Source organism: Homalodisca vitripennis, chromosome 3 (assembly GCF_021130785.1).
Source record: "Homalodisca vitripennis isolate AUS2020 chromosome 3, UT_GWSS_2.1, whole genome shotgun sequence".
Lineage (NCBI taxonomy): Eukaryota > Metazoa > Arthropoda > Insecta > Hemiptera > Cicadellidae > Homalodisca > Homalodisca vitripennis.
The window spans coordinates 32,758,264-32,774,193 of record NC_060209.1 but is presented as its reverse complement, the minus strand read 5'-3'; the positions used below and the strand labels follow the sequence as shown (position 1 = coordinate 32,774,193).

Sequence of the window (15,930 nt, the reverse complement as noted above, 5' to 3'; positions counted from 1 at the left end):
TTTATTTATTTTCACTTACATAAATGAAAAACAGGAGAGTTTCCCTTTTCGCATTTTTAGTCGATAACTTAAAACCGAATTGTTCAATTCAGTCAATTTAGGAATTCCTATACGATCTGACTATAAATTTTGAAATTTCAAATTCTATATGTTATAGTACCAAATATATTAGTACCGCTAACCATGTAGTGTTATTCTGGATTGATAAGATGTGTAAGCAATTTAACAATTACTGATTATCTACAATAGGTGCTTCTATATTTATTTTTAATATATAAAGTCCTCTTTATATTATAAATAACAATATTTCTTATTAAATTTCTGCGTTGAAAAAATCTGCTACAACCGTAACTCTCTGGACAAGGTATACCGCGTTATTGTTCAGGTAAATACAAACATATTCCCTCATATGAAAATGGGTCTCCGATGCTCATCTATTTTTTTTAGTTTCCCATCTATCTGTCGGTATGTGATTTTTATAAAAAATTGATATCTTAAAAAGTAATAAATTAAACTATTCCAAATTGCGTTTAAATGTTTATAATAATAAGACTAGTTACTGAAAAATATAATTAAATAATCTTTAGTATTTTCAAAATCGCGGCATTAAAAACTTTTACATTTTTACTATCTTAAAAACTAGCATTTTCACTCAAGAATTGCAAGAATAACAGATTCAGAGGGGTTTTCACAAACCTGATGACACAAAAGTTATTTAAATCGATTAATAAATTACTGGTTTAGAGCATATTTACAGTGACAAGACATGACCCACATTGAGAGCTACAGTTTAGTCAGTTTTTGTATTGTTGGATATCCGCTGAGAACCTCACGTTTTATACATTTCTCCAGAGAATTACGTGACACCCTGTATATTAATTAAAGATGAATAAAACTTTAATTTTACTTAAAATGTTGTATGAATACCACTTTGTATGACAATTCCACCGTGATTTCTATAGATAGAGAAGACCATCATCCGCTCTCTACAAGAGCTTGGAGTGGTGATCTACCATGGTTATCATCTGGTCAACTGGAAGGTGAAGAACTCGCAGATCCACAAAGTGTTATTCCACACGGACTTTGGCAGTCCGCTCATCATCGACTGTCTGGCCTTGTTTTACTATGGACGCAGAGTCACGTCTGCTAAGACCTACTCAGGTTCATATCTAAGTAGATTTGGTTCATTTGCTTTTCTCTCCCTCTTCAAAAGTAAAAATCTAAGTGGTTTAAAAAAATTATTGCTGGAACGTCTGCTTACCATCGTTAACTATTTAAAAAAAACCTGTACAAAACTTTTTTGCATTCGCTTTGTCTGGTTTTTCCTAAAATGAGTTTAACATTTGACAAAACAAGATGAGCAAAGCAACTCAAGGAAATATGCTATGTTACAGAACACAAAATTTAAGATGGGTGATATGTGAATAACCCAATCGTTGACTTCAAAGTATTATTTTCTACCTCATGATAGTCATGTGCAAATCAAGAAGATTTCGATCTGGTTTAGGCTTTATTTTGTACCGAATGGACAAAACACATGAGGTTTTATTTAGATCTCTGAGGTCATTATAATAAATACTCGATTTGCAATGTTTACTTATATGTTTAATTTTGGCAAATAAAAACTCCCAAGTACCTCTTTAAGATATGAAAATAAAATAATTTCTTGCCACGTCGCTTCCAAAATAGAGTAATACTGAACTAAAATGATATCTTGGAGGGTGATCTTAATGGTTTCAATGTTCTATGGAATTTTGCTTACGAACTTAATCAATTAATAAAACTTTAAAATTGACTTTCCTTCACATTGATCTTGACTCACATACCGAAATTGCTCGAAATTACTCGAAGTTGAACAAGATTTAGTCTCGGAGGTGTGCTCAAACTAATTGGTACTTGGTCTCATCTTAAAACAAAATCGCGACGGTATTAGCCATTTATCGAGACAACTTATAATCACGACAACGTGGTCTCGACAAAAGGACATCACCATATAACTAATATCCGCATTAATCTGACAAATAAAACATTATAACAGGTGAGTTACTTTACTGTTTACAAATTTACTTTATATTACATTCGAAATAGATGTCTCTCATGACATGGCTAACTTATAATGGACAAGGCGCGCGAGGATTTGCTCGGCAGCAAGAACTTAGCTATAAAGTTCAAGAGAGGAAAAATTAATACGCGTGCCAATTAGGTCATTATTCCGCCAAGAATGTGGATACTAACCAGCAATGAGTAAATGGGTTGCGAAAATTTAGATACTATAATATATGATAAAAATAATAATATCGTTACAAGTTTTCATTTAGTTTTTTTATTTAAATAGTTATAAAGATTATTGTTATAATAATGGTAGATAGTGATTAATGCTTTTATTTCATAACAACTTATGTTTATTGTGACACAGCACTGGTGGGGTCTGGTATCGTCTATAATGACGGCATCATTATTAACAGCAGATTCCGCACTAATGACCAGTTCATCTACGCGGCAGGCCCGGGGACCAAATACAGTGGTAGATACCAAAATGCCCAGGCCAACCACTCCTACTTCAGCTCCAGAGAAGTAGGCCGCTTGGTGCGTTGGTGATTCGCTCATAAGTATATAGATATCCTTAATGCTGTTAAGGTTGGATGGATATTGTATAACCCGTTTAGGTTTTGCAATAGCGAAAATTTAGTCCCATGGGAGTTTCATCATTTGTGTCACCCTACAGTGATTCCACCCAGTCCGGAGGCTTTAGCACAGTCTATTACTCACAGCTCAGAGTTGCAAAGGCTGTGTTAGACTATATTTTTACCTCTATGTTAGTTCATTTGCTTTAGGATTGGTTTTAGAATGATTTTAAGAAAAATACCGATGATATCACATACGATTATAAAACAATGTTTTAAGGTCCACGGGTATCTATCACTGATGCTATCCATATTTACAGCTGATTTACCCTTGAAGGTGAGATCATTTATCTTCTAAAAATATTGAAAATGAGCGGAAATCAATAGGTAAATAGTGTAAGTCATAATCTATCTATCCAAAGAAACATTTTTCATTCGACCTCAAATGATTTTGAAAAGCTTTTTACATGAACAAAGTGTTTCACCAGGGGTATCCATAAGCTGTCAGCAATGACTCCTTTTTATTACTCGGTGATACCAATATCACTGATGCTACGAGTTTAAAGCCAATGTTTGCATTGTGCATGAGATCACACAACCTGGTTTTTCGCGAATCCATAGATTAATTTCTCCAAAGAAACAAATCGATCATCAGCCGTGCCAGTTTTCGAAGGGTTGGAAATGGTACTGAGATTAATCGTATGTAAGATAGTGTTTGATTAGCTTGCCACTCAAACCACACAGATTGGCGGAAATTCCTTTGTTGATTTCATGAAAAAGTAGGTTATCTACTTATACAATGTAAATTGACTTTTGTCTCGACTGCACAGCATTAAAGAATATTTTAGTACTATCGTAAAAGTCTGTATTACTAAATGTTACACTAATTATATGTAAAATATATTATAAAATAAATAGTCTTTATTAACTAATACTCTTTAAAGAGCTACATTTTTATTCACTGTCGGAAATACCTACTACTACATTACCTACGAGTTTGAGTGTGTGGATCCTGATGAATCACTAATGACAATGTAGCTTCTTGTAACAAGACGCTCTTCGTTAGCCTTATTGCACTGCTCTCAGTTGGTAGATTGCCCCAACGTGTGCCACAAATTAAATATGTATGTTATGCATCATCGCTTACTTATTAATGCGAGTTGGGCGCCTCTGCTTTTCCTTATTTTGAAGGCATGTCTAATGAAAACGTCCAACCAAAATTTCAACATCAAATTTACTTATTGATTGCAAAAGTACAGCATTCCTCAGTCCCGCCAAATTTTAATAACAGCCCATACATACAGCTTGTGTCTCATATCCTTGTTCTGCACTATTCCTCACTCGATCAAACCGTCAATCATGTTGTCAGTAAATAATTATCTTAACTGCAAGCATTTTCAGGACTTTGCACATGTTTACCGGAAAGACAATCTTTCCAAAAAAGTCTTAGACTTATTTGTCCACAATATAAAATTTGCTGAGCTACCACTATCAGCAGTCTCTTATAATCATTTAACACCCAAACGCCTAAGTACGCTTGTTTCTAGCACAATATAAGACTTTCATAAATTCCGGATCCAACCCCTTCCACAAATTCTCTCAGTGCTTGGAATTGTTTTAGTTATTACTCTATTCAAAATCATCTTGGATCATATATCTGCTACTTTTAAAACCATTGAGGAAGTGAGCGTTATATCACTGTTCACAATAGGCAGGATAAAAAAAATATTTAATGTAACTCTAAGTCGTACTCAAGCGTGGATCTTTTGTGAAGTTTTAAGTGTCAATCCAATGAGAGGTTTGGTATATCACCTTAAAGGTCATCGCAACCTGACTTCCGGATTGATATCATCACTTCCTTGCTCTTTACCAGCCAGCATTAATCTTGTTTTCTGCTAGCGAGCCACGAGTTACGAGATGTTTGTGAAATTTTTAAACAATATTTTAAGTTCAATCGGTCAAAACATGCGATGACTCGTATATTGTTGAGGCATTTGTCTACCGCTGCAGCAAGACGATTCCTGTCCAGTGACGAAAGCTGGGTCACTATGGTTAATCAGATTAAAAGCTCAGCGGAATCTACTATTGTATACTCCAGTAAATCTTTTGGCTATCCCTTATACGTACACAACTCACCGATCAAATCCATTTTTTCTTAAAAACTATCACTGCACTAATTTATATCTAAAAAATTAATACATTCTGGAAAAATATTTTAAAATTATATCGTTGGTTTAAATTTGTACGTCAGAATTCGAAGTTCATTCCCTAGAAGAGGGATTGCCAATCACTGAGCAGTCTAAGACGTCTGACTTTAGATCTAAGTTTGAGATAGCTCAGGTTCAAATCCTACCTGTATCCGTGCCACTTTTTATACAATGACCTTGTACTGTACTAACTCTCCTTATTCTGTTTTGTAAGATCCTCGCATAGCCCAGTAGCCCATGAGGACGGGCAGAACATAGCTTAAAAGAGCCCCGCTCCTCATAAAATAAATTAATACTGATTATATTGTTTAATGTCTAAAGTAGTTGACTTTGTTGTGCACACATCTTAGACAAAACAATACAGTATGTTATTATTATTACTATTGTTATTACTATTACTGTAAACGATCGCTCAGAATTTACATCTTCTTGGCAAGTTCCATTAATATTTTACCGTACAAGTTAAGTGGCTGCCGAGAAGACTACAGTTTATAATGAGTCCAGGTATGATAATCTCTTCGCACCAATAGCTCAGTTAGGACTAACGACACCTATTCTCAAACTTTTACCTCCTTATAAATTTTAATCAAAGTACCACGTCATCAGCTATGTTAACACGGAGTTTAATAAGACCTTACATATCGTTTTAAGTCATAACAAGCCTGGGCTGACTACCAGTTAATGACGGCGGTTTGGGGCACAGGCGAGCGAGATGTTCCGGGAGGTGATGGAGCCGAAGCCGCGGGAAATGGAGGACGACCAGTCCACTAATGTGGACCTGTTGCCGAAGATGAGCGACCCGGTGGTGCTTGTGGCTCAACTTCCGGGGGACTGGAATTACGTGCGCATATCCGCCCCGGGCATTCCGCTGCCGCTAGAGTGTCAACTGCACGGCCAGGGCGAGAGTGTTAGTATTGTTCTTGCATAACTTTACTGTACAAGGTAGGAGTACCCACAACACGTTCAGACTAACAGTATTCGCTGAGGATGCTTGCTAAATCTTATATCTACAGGTCATTCAATTCTCAAGATGTCGTGTGGACGGACATACATACTGTGGAGAAAGTTTTGTAGTTATAGCCTTTTACATGATACATTCACATTTTTGTCCATTAAGTTAGGTTTGATAGCATAGTGTTATTTGTAATAATATAAGTTCCAGTCAGCTAGGGAGGGTACTGCAATGCAAGAGTGCGCTGAAATCCATTCGTGTCACCTAAATTTAATTTATTTTCCACTCTATTATTTTGTCGTGAACCTCTATGAATAACAATACCACATGTAACATTTCATATGATTGTACTCAAATTGAGTACTATTATATCGTTGCCATCATGGTTACCCATGAGATCAAAGTAAATATATTTGCTAATGCTAGGCCAATTCCTATGTAGTGACAAGCACCATAATCAAACGCAGTGCTACATGTATATAAATAAAGCTTCAAGCAAAATTTCAGTTCCTTTGTGAGATATCTATGAACAGATATTATATGAAATTATATAGAAATTAATGATATTATATGGGATAAACAGACAGAAATTAAATTTTTCCAGTCTCATAAGTGATAGGCTTTGCTGACGCTCAACCAAAGTGGAAAACATACTTTTAGAACCAGTGAAAAATATTGTATTCAGATTACAAGAGGTCGCACTACTTTTTCACGAGGATAAATTATTTTCCCTATAATCTGTGGTCAAAAATTACATTTTTATTTCAGCTTATAAAGTTACAAAAGGTTCACTTTAAACACGTTAGTTTATGTTTTATATCTTTTCACTAATAGAGCTGCCTCTCTTGCTAGTGTTACAACTTACTAATGGAATGGTGTCAGTTGTGGTGTGGAATATAGCAACGCTTTAAACCTCCTGATATAATTTTATGAATGAAAGAACAAATTCTAGACAGGAAAGTCTACAACTTTGGTTTATATAATCTAAAAAAGGATTTATGCAGGAAAGAGCATGGAAAATGCCAGATCTCTCATTGACAGAGAATGCATTAGCATTGTTTTCATCGATACAAACATTGCTCTTTCAGAACCATCACTTTTTTTCACCAAACAGTTTTGGTCTAATATTTCATTAAAAATATATAATAATAATAATAATAATAAACAACAGCAAAACATACAAAATGGAAAGACTAAATATCTGTCCTAGCCTTTTGGACAGAAAGTAACAAGTATATTATTTTTTATTAGAAATGAATATAAGATTTATTACCAAACTACCATTATTAATCAAATTGACTAAATATATTTTAGTTAATTACATAAATCAATACAATCACCTAATTATATTTCATACCGCTGATCTAACACTGTTTAAAGTTATTTTTTTAGAATATATAGTTACAACAATCTATTGTACTTTTAAGCAGTATAAAAAAACGTGGTACTTTTACAATTCAGTAGTATAAGATCCAGGGGTATGTGTTGGTCTCTGGGGAGCAAATGGATACCAGGGGTTGGAGCTGTTCCAGCTGTCCCTGTCCGTGTACGGCATGATGCATGAGATAACCTATATCTCTCTAATAATAATGTTATATGATATAGGGACCTGTGCTGGTCACTGGAGATCCAATAGATGCCAGGGGTTCCAGCTCTCTTTTTCCGTGTACGTCATGATGCATGAGATAACCTTTATCTCTCTATTAATAATGTTATATGATATAGGAACGTGTGCTGGTCACTGGGGATCCAATAGATGCCAGGGGTCCCAGTTCTCTTTTTCCGTGTACGGCATGATGCATGAGATAACCTATATCTCTCTATTAATAATGTTATATGATATAGGGACCTGTGCTGGTCACTGGGGATCCAATAGATGCCAGGGACCCAGCTCTTTTTTTCCGTGTACGGCATGATGCATGAGATAACCTGTATCTCTCTATTAATAATGTTAAATGATATAGGGACCTGTGCTGGTCACTGGAGATCCAATAGATGCCAGGGGACCCAGCTCTTTTTTTCCGTATACGGCATGATGCATGAGATAACCTATATCTCTCTATTAATAATGTTATATGATATAGGGACCTGTGCTGGTCACTGGGGATCCAATAGATGCCAGGGGACCCAGCTCTTTTTTTCCGTGTACGGCATGATGCATGAGATATCCTATATCTCTCTAATAATAATGTTATATGATATAGGGACCTGTGCTGGTCACTGGGATCCAATAGATGCCAGGGATCCAATAGATGCCAGCTTCTTTTTTTCCGTGTACGGCATGATGCATGAGATAACCTATATCTCTCTATTAATAATGTTAAATGATATAGGGACCTGTGCTGGTCACTGGAGATCCAATAGATGCCAGGGGTTTCCAGCTCTTTTTTTCCGTGTACGGCATGATGCATGAGATAACCTGTATATCTCTCTATTAATAATGTTATATGATATAGGGACCTGTGCTGGTCACTGGAGATCCAATAGATGCCAGGGGAGCTCTTTTTTTTCCGTATACGGCATGATGCATGAGATAACCTATATCTCTATTAATAATGTTATATGATATAGGGACCTGTGCTGGTCACTGGGGATCCAATAGATGCCAGGGGACCCAGCTCTCCTTTCCGTGTACGGCATGATGCATGAGATAACCTATATCTCACTAATAATAATGTTATATGAATAGGGACCTGTGATGGTCACTGGAGATCCAATAGATGCCAAGGGGACCCAGCTCTCTTTTTCCGTGTACGGCATGATGCATGAGATATCCTATATCTCTCTAATACTAATGTTATATGATATAGGGACCTGTGCTGGTCACTGGAGATCCAATAGATGCCAAGGGTTCCGGCTACTTCCAGCTTTCTCTGTCCGTGTATGGTATGGTGCGTGAGATTGCCTGTCTTTCGAAAAAGGTATTTTTAAATACATATTGCTTATTTGTTATGTTACTTAAGAAAGGGGACGAGTAGTTTTTCAAATATATTATAATTAATGTTTAAGAAATCAATTTTTTATGCTTTGAATATGTATGTGTGTACATCTGGCACCGTTTTGTCACATAATCCATATTTAAAATAGTTGCTATTTTATATAATTGTTTTTTAATTATTATATAATATTGTTCTAAAAAGTAGCTAAAAGAAACTAATTCGTATGTGCTTACTTAATATGCTGCTACCTAGAGTATAGAGTATTTTTCAAGAACTACGAGATCTTGTAGTTAACGAATATTATTTTATTTTTGTTGTCTAAATATTTATTTTTTTCTAACCTATACTATAAATATGTTTTAAAATATTTTTGGGTTTCGATTACCTAAAGTGTAGATATTAAGCACACATTTAGGTAGCTAACGCAATGAATATTCCATTACGTAAGTCACATTTTTAGGAATTGTTCACTTAAGTACGGATAATGGAGGGATTTCTTAAAACTTAGCTTCTATAAAAGGTTTGTGACATTCATATTTTTCGTTGTCAGTTAGCTATTTGAAATAAAAATACAGTCTGTCCTTTTTTATATGTTTAGGATAAAATACTTGCGTTAATGAGCTATATGTTGGGTATCTATAAGGAAAGATAACTGCAGTCTATAACAGCAGATGGCACTGTTGGCAGGAGATACCTCACGACAATCTCCGGTGTTTGTACGGTAAACATGAGCGGCTCCTGAACAATCTCTTGGAGCGTTACAACGTCGGTCTAATTACAGATCTCTACGCCTTCTTCAACCAGCCTTGGGCCTACGCATTGTACACCACTGGATTCACCGAACTGGCGCGAGAGTGTGCAGATATTTATCAGACAGTGAGTATAAACTGTGACAGGGTAGTGAAAAATCTGTATAACTTCTTCAACATAATTAATTGGTGGCTGTAAAAGTGTACTCACTAAAATACTTGAGAATCAACAACTCTTTCTAATATCTATAAACGTGGATATAAAAATGGTATATATGGTACTATTGAGAGCTTTATTATTATGCAAAAAATTTTTGGTTTTTTCGTGTGTGTGTGTTTATATATATATATATATATATATATATATATATATATATATATAATGTTATATAAATGTAATGGTAGCACATTCACCTGGCAAGTGAGAGATCCGGGTTCGAGTCCCGGCGGAGCAAGTACTTTTTGCTATTCAATTTTTATTATATATATATATATATATATATATATATATATATATATATATCGACACTTTTTATTAAAAAGATATTGTTAGCTTCTTTGTTTTTAATAGACGCTCAAGTCTAATTGTAGGTACCAAGTTAAACTGTATTTGAAATGTGCATATTGCATTGACATAGTCATATTCCTTTAGTGGAGAAGCGACAAAAAAAGTTTTTAATTCGTAAATGTAGACTGATTATAAAACCCAGGATAATCTTGGTAATCCAAAAATGTGGGCATTGGGAGAGATGAATAAAGATGTGAGTGAGAGCTCTTTCAATTCTCGTATTTTGTGAGAGGCCACAAGCGTTTAGTTGAATATAACAGACTCGCTTCAAACGATGAGTGGGTTCTAATGCTGTGAGTTTCGAAATTTTTAGCACATACCTACAGCAGTTTCTAAATCAGTGAAATTTGCGATCCTACTCGCACATCGGAGAGCACACTCGCAGACGAGGAGAACACTTTTAAGACAGCATAGATATTGTGCCTAAACTGTAAAAACCAGGCTATACGTGGAAGTAGTTCATACAGTTGCCAAAAGAATGCGTTTTCGGCAACCCTCATGCAAATTAAAGTCCGTGTTAAGCTCCATTTTAATGTGACTGTATCTTGAGTTTGAGGTTAGGTTTAGTGGTTTATCTTACAGACACCCATATTTTCATAGATGTTAGTAAAGTTGTGAACATAGGTAATTTTTTAGGACAACTGCATTTGCACTTATTCGTTTCTTAGTTATTCTCACACTAAATTAAATTTTGAGAGGTTAAAGTTACAACTAGATTTCGTGATATTTCTTACAGACTAGTGCCAAACGCTTATATTAAGGATTAGTTTTGAAAAATAATAATGGTAGTTTTTTTTAAGGTTGTTGTTTGCTTCATTTGTATTTAGTCTGGATTTCACACACAATCTAGAGTTATTAATATCATATCTCGAAAATATCAGTAAAATGTGCACGAAATTGACCACGCTCTTAAAATATTAGTTTAAGAATATTTTCAATTAGCAGCCAAATAAACTGTAAACTGAGGTATATAACTTACTGTTGTATTTTTTAATAATACCGCAACAATTATCGATTAATTTCCACTTGGTGGTAGTAAAAATTGTTGGATATTTGGGACGATATCGTAATTAGGTATGATCCTCGAGAGAAATGGATCTAGCGATTATTGCTTGTACATAACGGACGATGTTGTTCAAGCTACTATGAACTTGACTGCTCTTTGCATGTGTGACTGAATGAATAAATGAAATGGCATTTATTTCCAGAGACGGAGTTGGGACTGTTGAATCTCTACCACTCAATCTCAAAGCAGCATCAACAGTAACAAAAAAGCCATTTTAACTTTTTTTATGTTTTAAACAGCAACATAAAAACATAAATAAACTTAACAATTTCTTACAACACAAATTAAACACTGAAACTATAGTAAACAAACTAATAAAATAAAACACAACACTTGCAAAAATTAATAATTATTTAACTTATCTTCCTTATCCACACTCAACCTCTCACCACCTCCAAAGCACCACCTCTAACGTCCTCCCACTATGCAAAAACTAATCTTTAATCCTGGCTCCAAAGCCAGCGCGGTTCCAGTGCTTTTGATGGTACCAGAAAAGGAGTTCCACAGCCTGCAGGCAGAAACTGTGTAAGAGTTGTTGAACACAGCTGTTCAATGACAGGAATAACGAGTCGAAAAAACCCATGCCGGGTATCATGCGCACTCACTGAAAACATAAAGACGAGTCGCTCCCATCCGACAGGTGACTAGAAGATCCGTTTTAAGAAATGCGCGCAGAAGAGTAAGAGTAAGGATTTGACATTTACGGAGCTACCTCAGTTTAGAAATAGATAATTGTTTAAAATATCAAATCACATGATCCCGTCTTGGATTTAAATGAAACGAAGAGAGTAATTGTTTACACGTGGACTACTGAGCGAACTTGAACTTGTTAGACGCTGTTGGTGGTTCGAGTCACCTTCCTGACTGGTTTCAAGGGCCGGTGGTTGGATAGGGTAATATAAAAGATCCTTCAAATTTTAACGACGAAGAGATTAGACTCTTACAAGTGATTCCTTTCAAACAGCCACAACCTCAATCTTAGCTGTCAGGTTCTGACGTATTTACATGAATCTAAAATTATACTACAGCTTTACATACTACAGTGCATACCGCAAGTGGACATTCTTAGCAAAATAAGAGTACAAAGTACGCCTAGAAACGAACTCAATAACATAACACTTGAGAAACACCTTACTGTATAGTAATCATTCACGTACTTTGCTCCACTGAAATACGGTTTTTAGAGTTCATAGTCACTGATTTTGGGTCCAATTACTTTAATGTGATGGATTCCCAGGCAAGTTTAATCGGTGTCTTAATGAAATTTGACACTCATCATTAACGTTAAATAAATAAATGCCACAATTAAGAAGAGTGTTTGAAAGAAACTTGTTTTCAAAGACTCTAAAATATATATATATATATAAGGGAGAGCCGGTGGCTGAGTGGTCTTAGACATCAAACTTAGAGTCTGAGTTAAAGATAGCGCATATTCAAATCCTTAAAAAATGGATCTGGCTCTCCTTTACAAATATCAACGGTAACTAATTAGTACCTAATTAATTTGGTGACGGTTTCAAAACTTACCGCCTCGTCTCAGCACTAATATCAGTTTAAACTTGTAAAGATTACTTATTACAGGGTGAGTTTTAAGTCCCTTCCCCCCTATTTATTTTTAAACCGTATAAGTTAGGAGGTTTAAACTCCGTACATATTCGTTAGACCTAAATATCTTGTTTTTCATCGGTTCATTGACTCTCCACCTCCAATGGGGGACGGTCCACGAGGAGTAAGCCGAGATTCTTAAATGTAAGCATAGGTTGATATGCACATCAAATTAAAGGTCTCTGTACGTAGAATACAATGCCGCAAACCGGACCTCAAAAGGTTAATCCTAATGAAAATTACAGGGTGTTAAAATGTACAAAAATAGTAATGTGCTATTATCTGCGTTTTTATCGCGCAACTTTTTAAAAGTTCGTTTCAAAACAATTTTTTCTATTGCTGTTTATTCTTTAAAAGAAACTTTATTTTGTTGTGTTTTAATGATTTTAAGGGATCACTGGAAGTCCGAGATCTAGGAGTTAACTAAAGGATTTAATAAGAAGTCGATCATGTGTTGTGTCGCCTTGTAAGTATTTTATTTAAAGAATTGTTGTCTTACAAAGGTTTTAGACCCATTTATTTTTATTTCAACAGCGATTCCGGTTCTAATATTGTACGATTCCGATACTATAGTAGATTGTTACTTACCCTTTTATTGTAGTAGATGCTCAAACTGATTGCCTGTTACTTCCTGACAGTAGTATAGTCTGTTAACAAATTCACTCCTTACAACGGGTTAGGATTTCTGGTGTTACTTTCCTGCAGGCCTCAGTAATTCTGTTCCGAAGATCTTCCACACATGCGAGTGGTGTACAATAAAATCACAGACTTCAAGTGTTCCCACAAAAAAAAAATCCAGTGGGTTCAAGTCAGGGGACCGTGCCAGCCATTCTATTGCCCCCGCGTCGTCCTATCCACTTCTCACGATAATGTACATTAAGGTAACCATGAACATTAACATCGTAGTGTGGAGGAGCACCGCCCCGCTGGAACCTTACTTCTTCTCGATTAAACTCCCCCACCATTAGTGCGAATTGTATTTTTCTATTAATGGATGAATATTATTTTGGAGCATATGTAAAATAACTTTCTCCATTTAAATTTCCGTCAATAAACAGTGGTCCAATCACGTGGTTACCAAAGAGACCTGCCCAAACATTTTACTTTCTGGGGATACTGGGTATGATGTTCTCTGTGAACATGGGGAATTAGAGTTATCCCAGTATCTGCAGTTGTGTCTATTCAATAAACCATTTACGTAAAATGTAACTCTCATCACTAAAGCAGATATTATTTACGGTTGTTGGATTTGATATAATTAGTCTATCCATAGTTTCACAGAAACTGCAATCTTCTGTCCGGGTCATCTTCATTTAATGCGTGATGTAGCATAATTTTGTAGGGATGAAATTTGTGCTTCTTCAGGGTTATTATTGCTTTGCGTTGTGATACCCCGATATTGTCTGCTATTTGTCTCGAAGAGGTTTGAGGATTTTCACAACTGTACAAAGAACCTCAAAATCAACTTCTTCTGACAAAGGAGGGACGGCCTGAACGTTTTGCATCAGTAACGCTACCAGTCTCTCTAAATTTTGTTATTAACTGCCTTAAATAGGTTCTGCTAACAGGTCTTTCTGGATGGTTTTCATTAAATCGTCTCATTGTTTCGTGGTAATTATTCCCAGAAGCGCCAAAAATAAACACCATGTCAACTTTTTTCTTGAAGAGTGCGAGACATGTTTCTAACTTTAACAGCACTAAAACTAACAAGGTCAGTAGCCACACTGCAACTAATAAGGTCAGATACTTAATGGCCCAAGTAACTGAAACCAAACATAACAAGTCTCTGGGAATACCCAGATAACATACAACTTTAACTTTTTACAACGACACAGGGACTATGTCAAAGATTACATTTAAAAATGCAGACCACAGATTCTGAACAAAATTATTATTAACAAAATTACGAATTATCCTTTTTTTTAATTCAGATTGTAGCACAGTTTCCAGCGTTAAAAAGGCAATGTTAAAACGACACATCACATGACCGACTTCTTATTAAATCCTTTAGTTAACTCCTAGATCTCGGACTTCCAGTGATCCCTTAAAATCATTAAACACAACAAAATAAAGTTTCTTTTAAAAGAATAAACAGCAATAGAAAAATTGTTTTGAAATGAACTTTTAAAAAGTTGCGCGATAAAACGCAGATAATAGCACATTACTATTTTGTACATTTTAACACCCTGTAATTTTCATTAGGATTAACCTTTTGAGGTCCGGTTTGCGGCATTGTATTCTACTTACAGAGACCTTTAATTTGATGTGGCATATCAACCTATGCTTACATTTAAGAATCTCGGCCTACTCCTCGTGGACCGTCCCCCATTGGAGGTGGAGAGTCAATGAACCCATGAAAAACAAGATATTTAGGTCTAACGAATATGTACGGAGTTTAAACCTCCTAACTTATACGGTTTAAAAAAAAATAGGGGGGGAAGGGACTTAAAACTCACCCTGTATATAGCTATTTTTAGTGTGGTTTATAGATAATAAGATATAAATTGTCGATTTTCCCGTAATATTTACCGGATAGAAAATGCAGGCAAATAATTTGATTTCCCTTTCTCAGACACGAAAGCTTTGCGATAATAAATTATGCGTTCCATCCAGTTGCAGGTTTCTGGGTTAAAGCAAACTGCATAATCGTCAATCCCACTGAGTTTTCAAAACATATCCGAAATGTTTCAATTTGGTTCTTGCACCTAATATGTTCCTACGGTGTTGCACCTTAACTTTATAACTAATTAGTTGTGTCTAATGTTGACAGAATGAAGACGCTGGTTTAGCCACATCGCGTGATATGGATGACACCTACAGTTTTCTTCGATTAAGTGAAAGGTCTAAGGTAAGTTAATGGAAATTGTAATCAAAATGTTTTGAACACATTGGGCAATTCAAGCTACTTGAACGCTTTCGCTCTCGGTATATATCAAATTCTGTCTTACAAAAACATCAGAGTTTATAGAACACACATTACAAAAATCACGTGCTTATCATCACAAAAATATCAAATCGAAGTTCCATTCCAATTATAAGTATAACAAATGTTTCTCTACTGTTAGAAGTCCATTGTAGATGTAGTAAAGATTTACATTAATACACCATTTTAGAAATCTTACTGTGTGTTTTATTGCACCAGCTCTCTTAAACACCAGGAGGAGATATTGTTGGTGTATTGGTCGGGTGTACGTATAAACCTGGGGTTCAAGTACGTTGG

General features: G+C 35.4%; 1 protein-coding gene across 1 annotated transcript in view; it reads left to right on the top strand.

Moving 5' to 3' along the window:
• LOC124358138 (cilia- and flagella-associated protein 61-like) overlaps positions 1-15,930 on the top strand; it is a 52,004-nt gene that overhangs the window by 30,497 nt on the left and 5,577 nt on the right. Inside the window, exons 19-24 of the mRNA XM_046810432.1 lie at positions 963-1,161; positions 2,417-2,586; positions 5,535-5,738; positions 8,594-8,704; positions 9,410-9,598; positions 15,481-15,558. Coding sequence (XP_046666388.1) covers positions 963-1,161; positions 2,417-2,586; positions 5,535-5,738; positions 8,594-8,704; positions 9,410-9,598; positions 15,481-15,558 — 951 coding nt within the window. The remainder of the gene's footprint in view (positions 1-962; positions 1,162-2,416; positions 2,587-5,534; positions 5,739-8,593; positions 8,705-9,409; positions 9,599-15,480; positions 15,559-15,930) is intronic.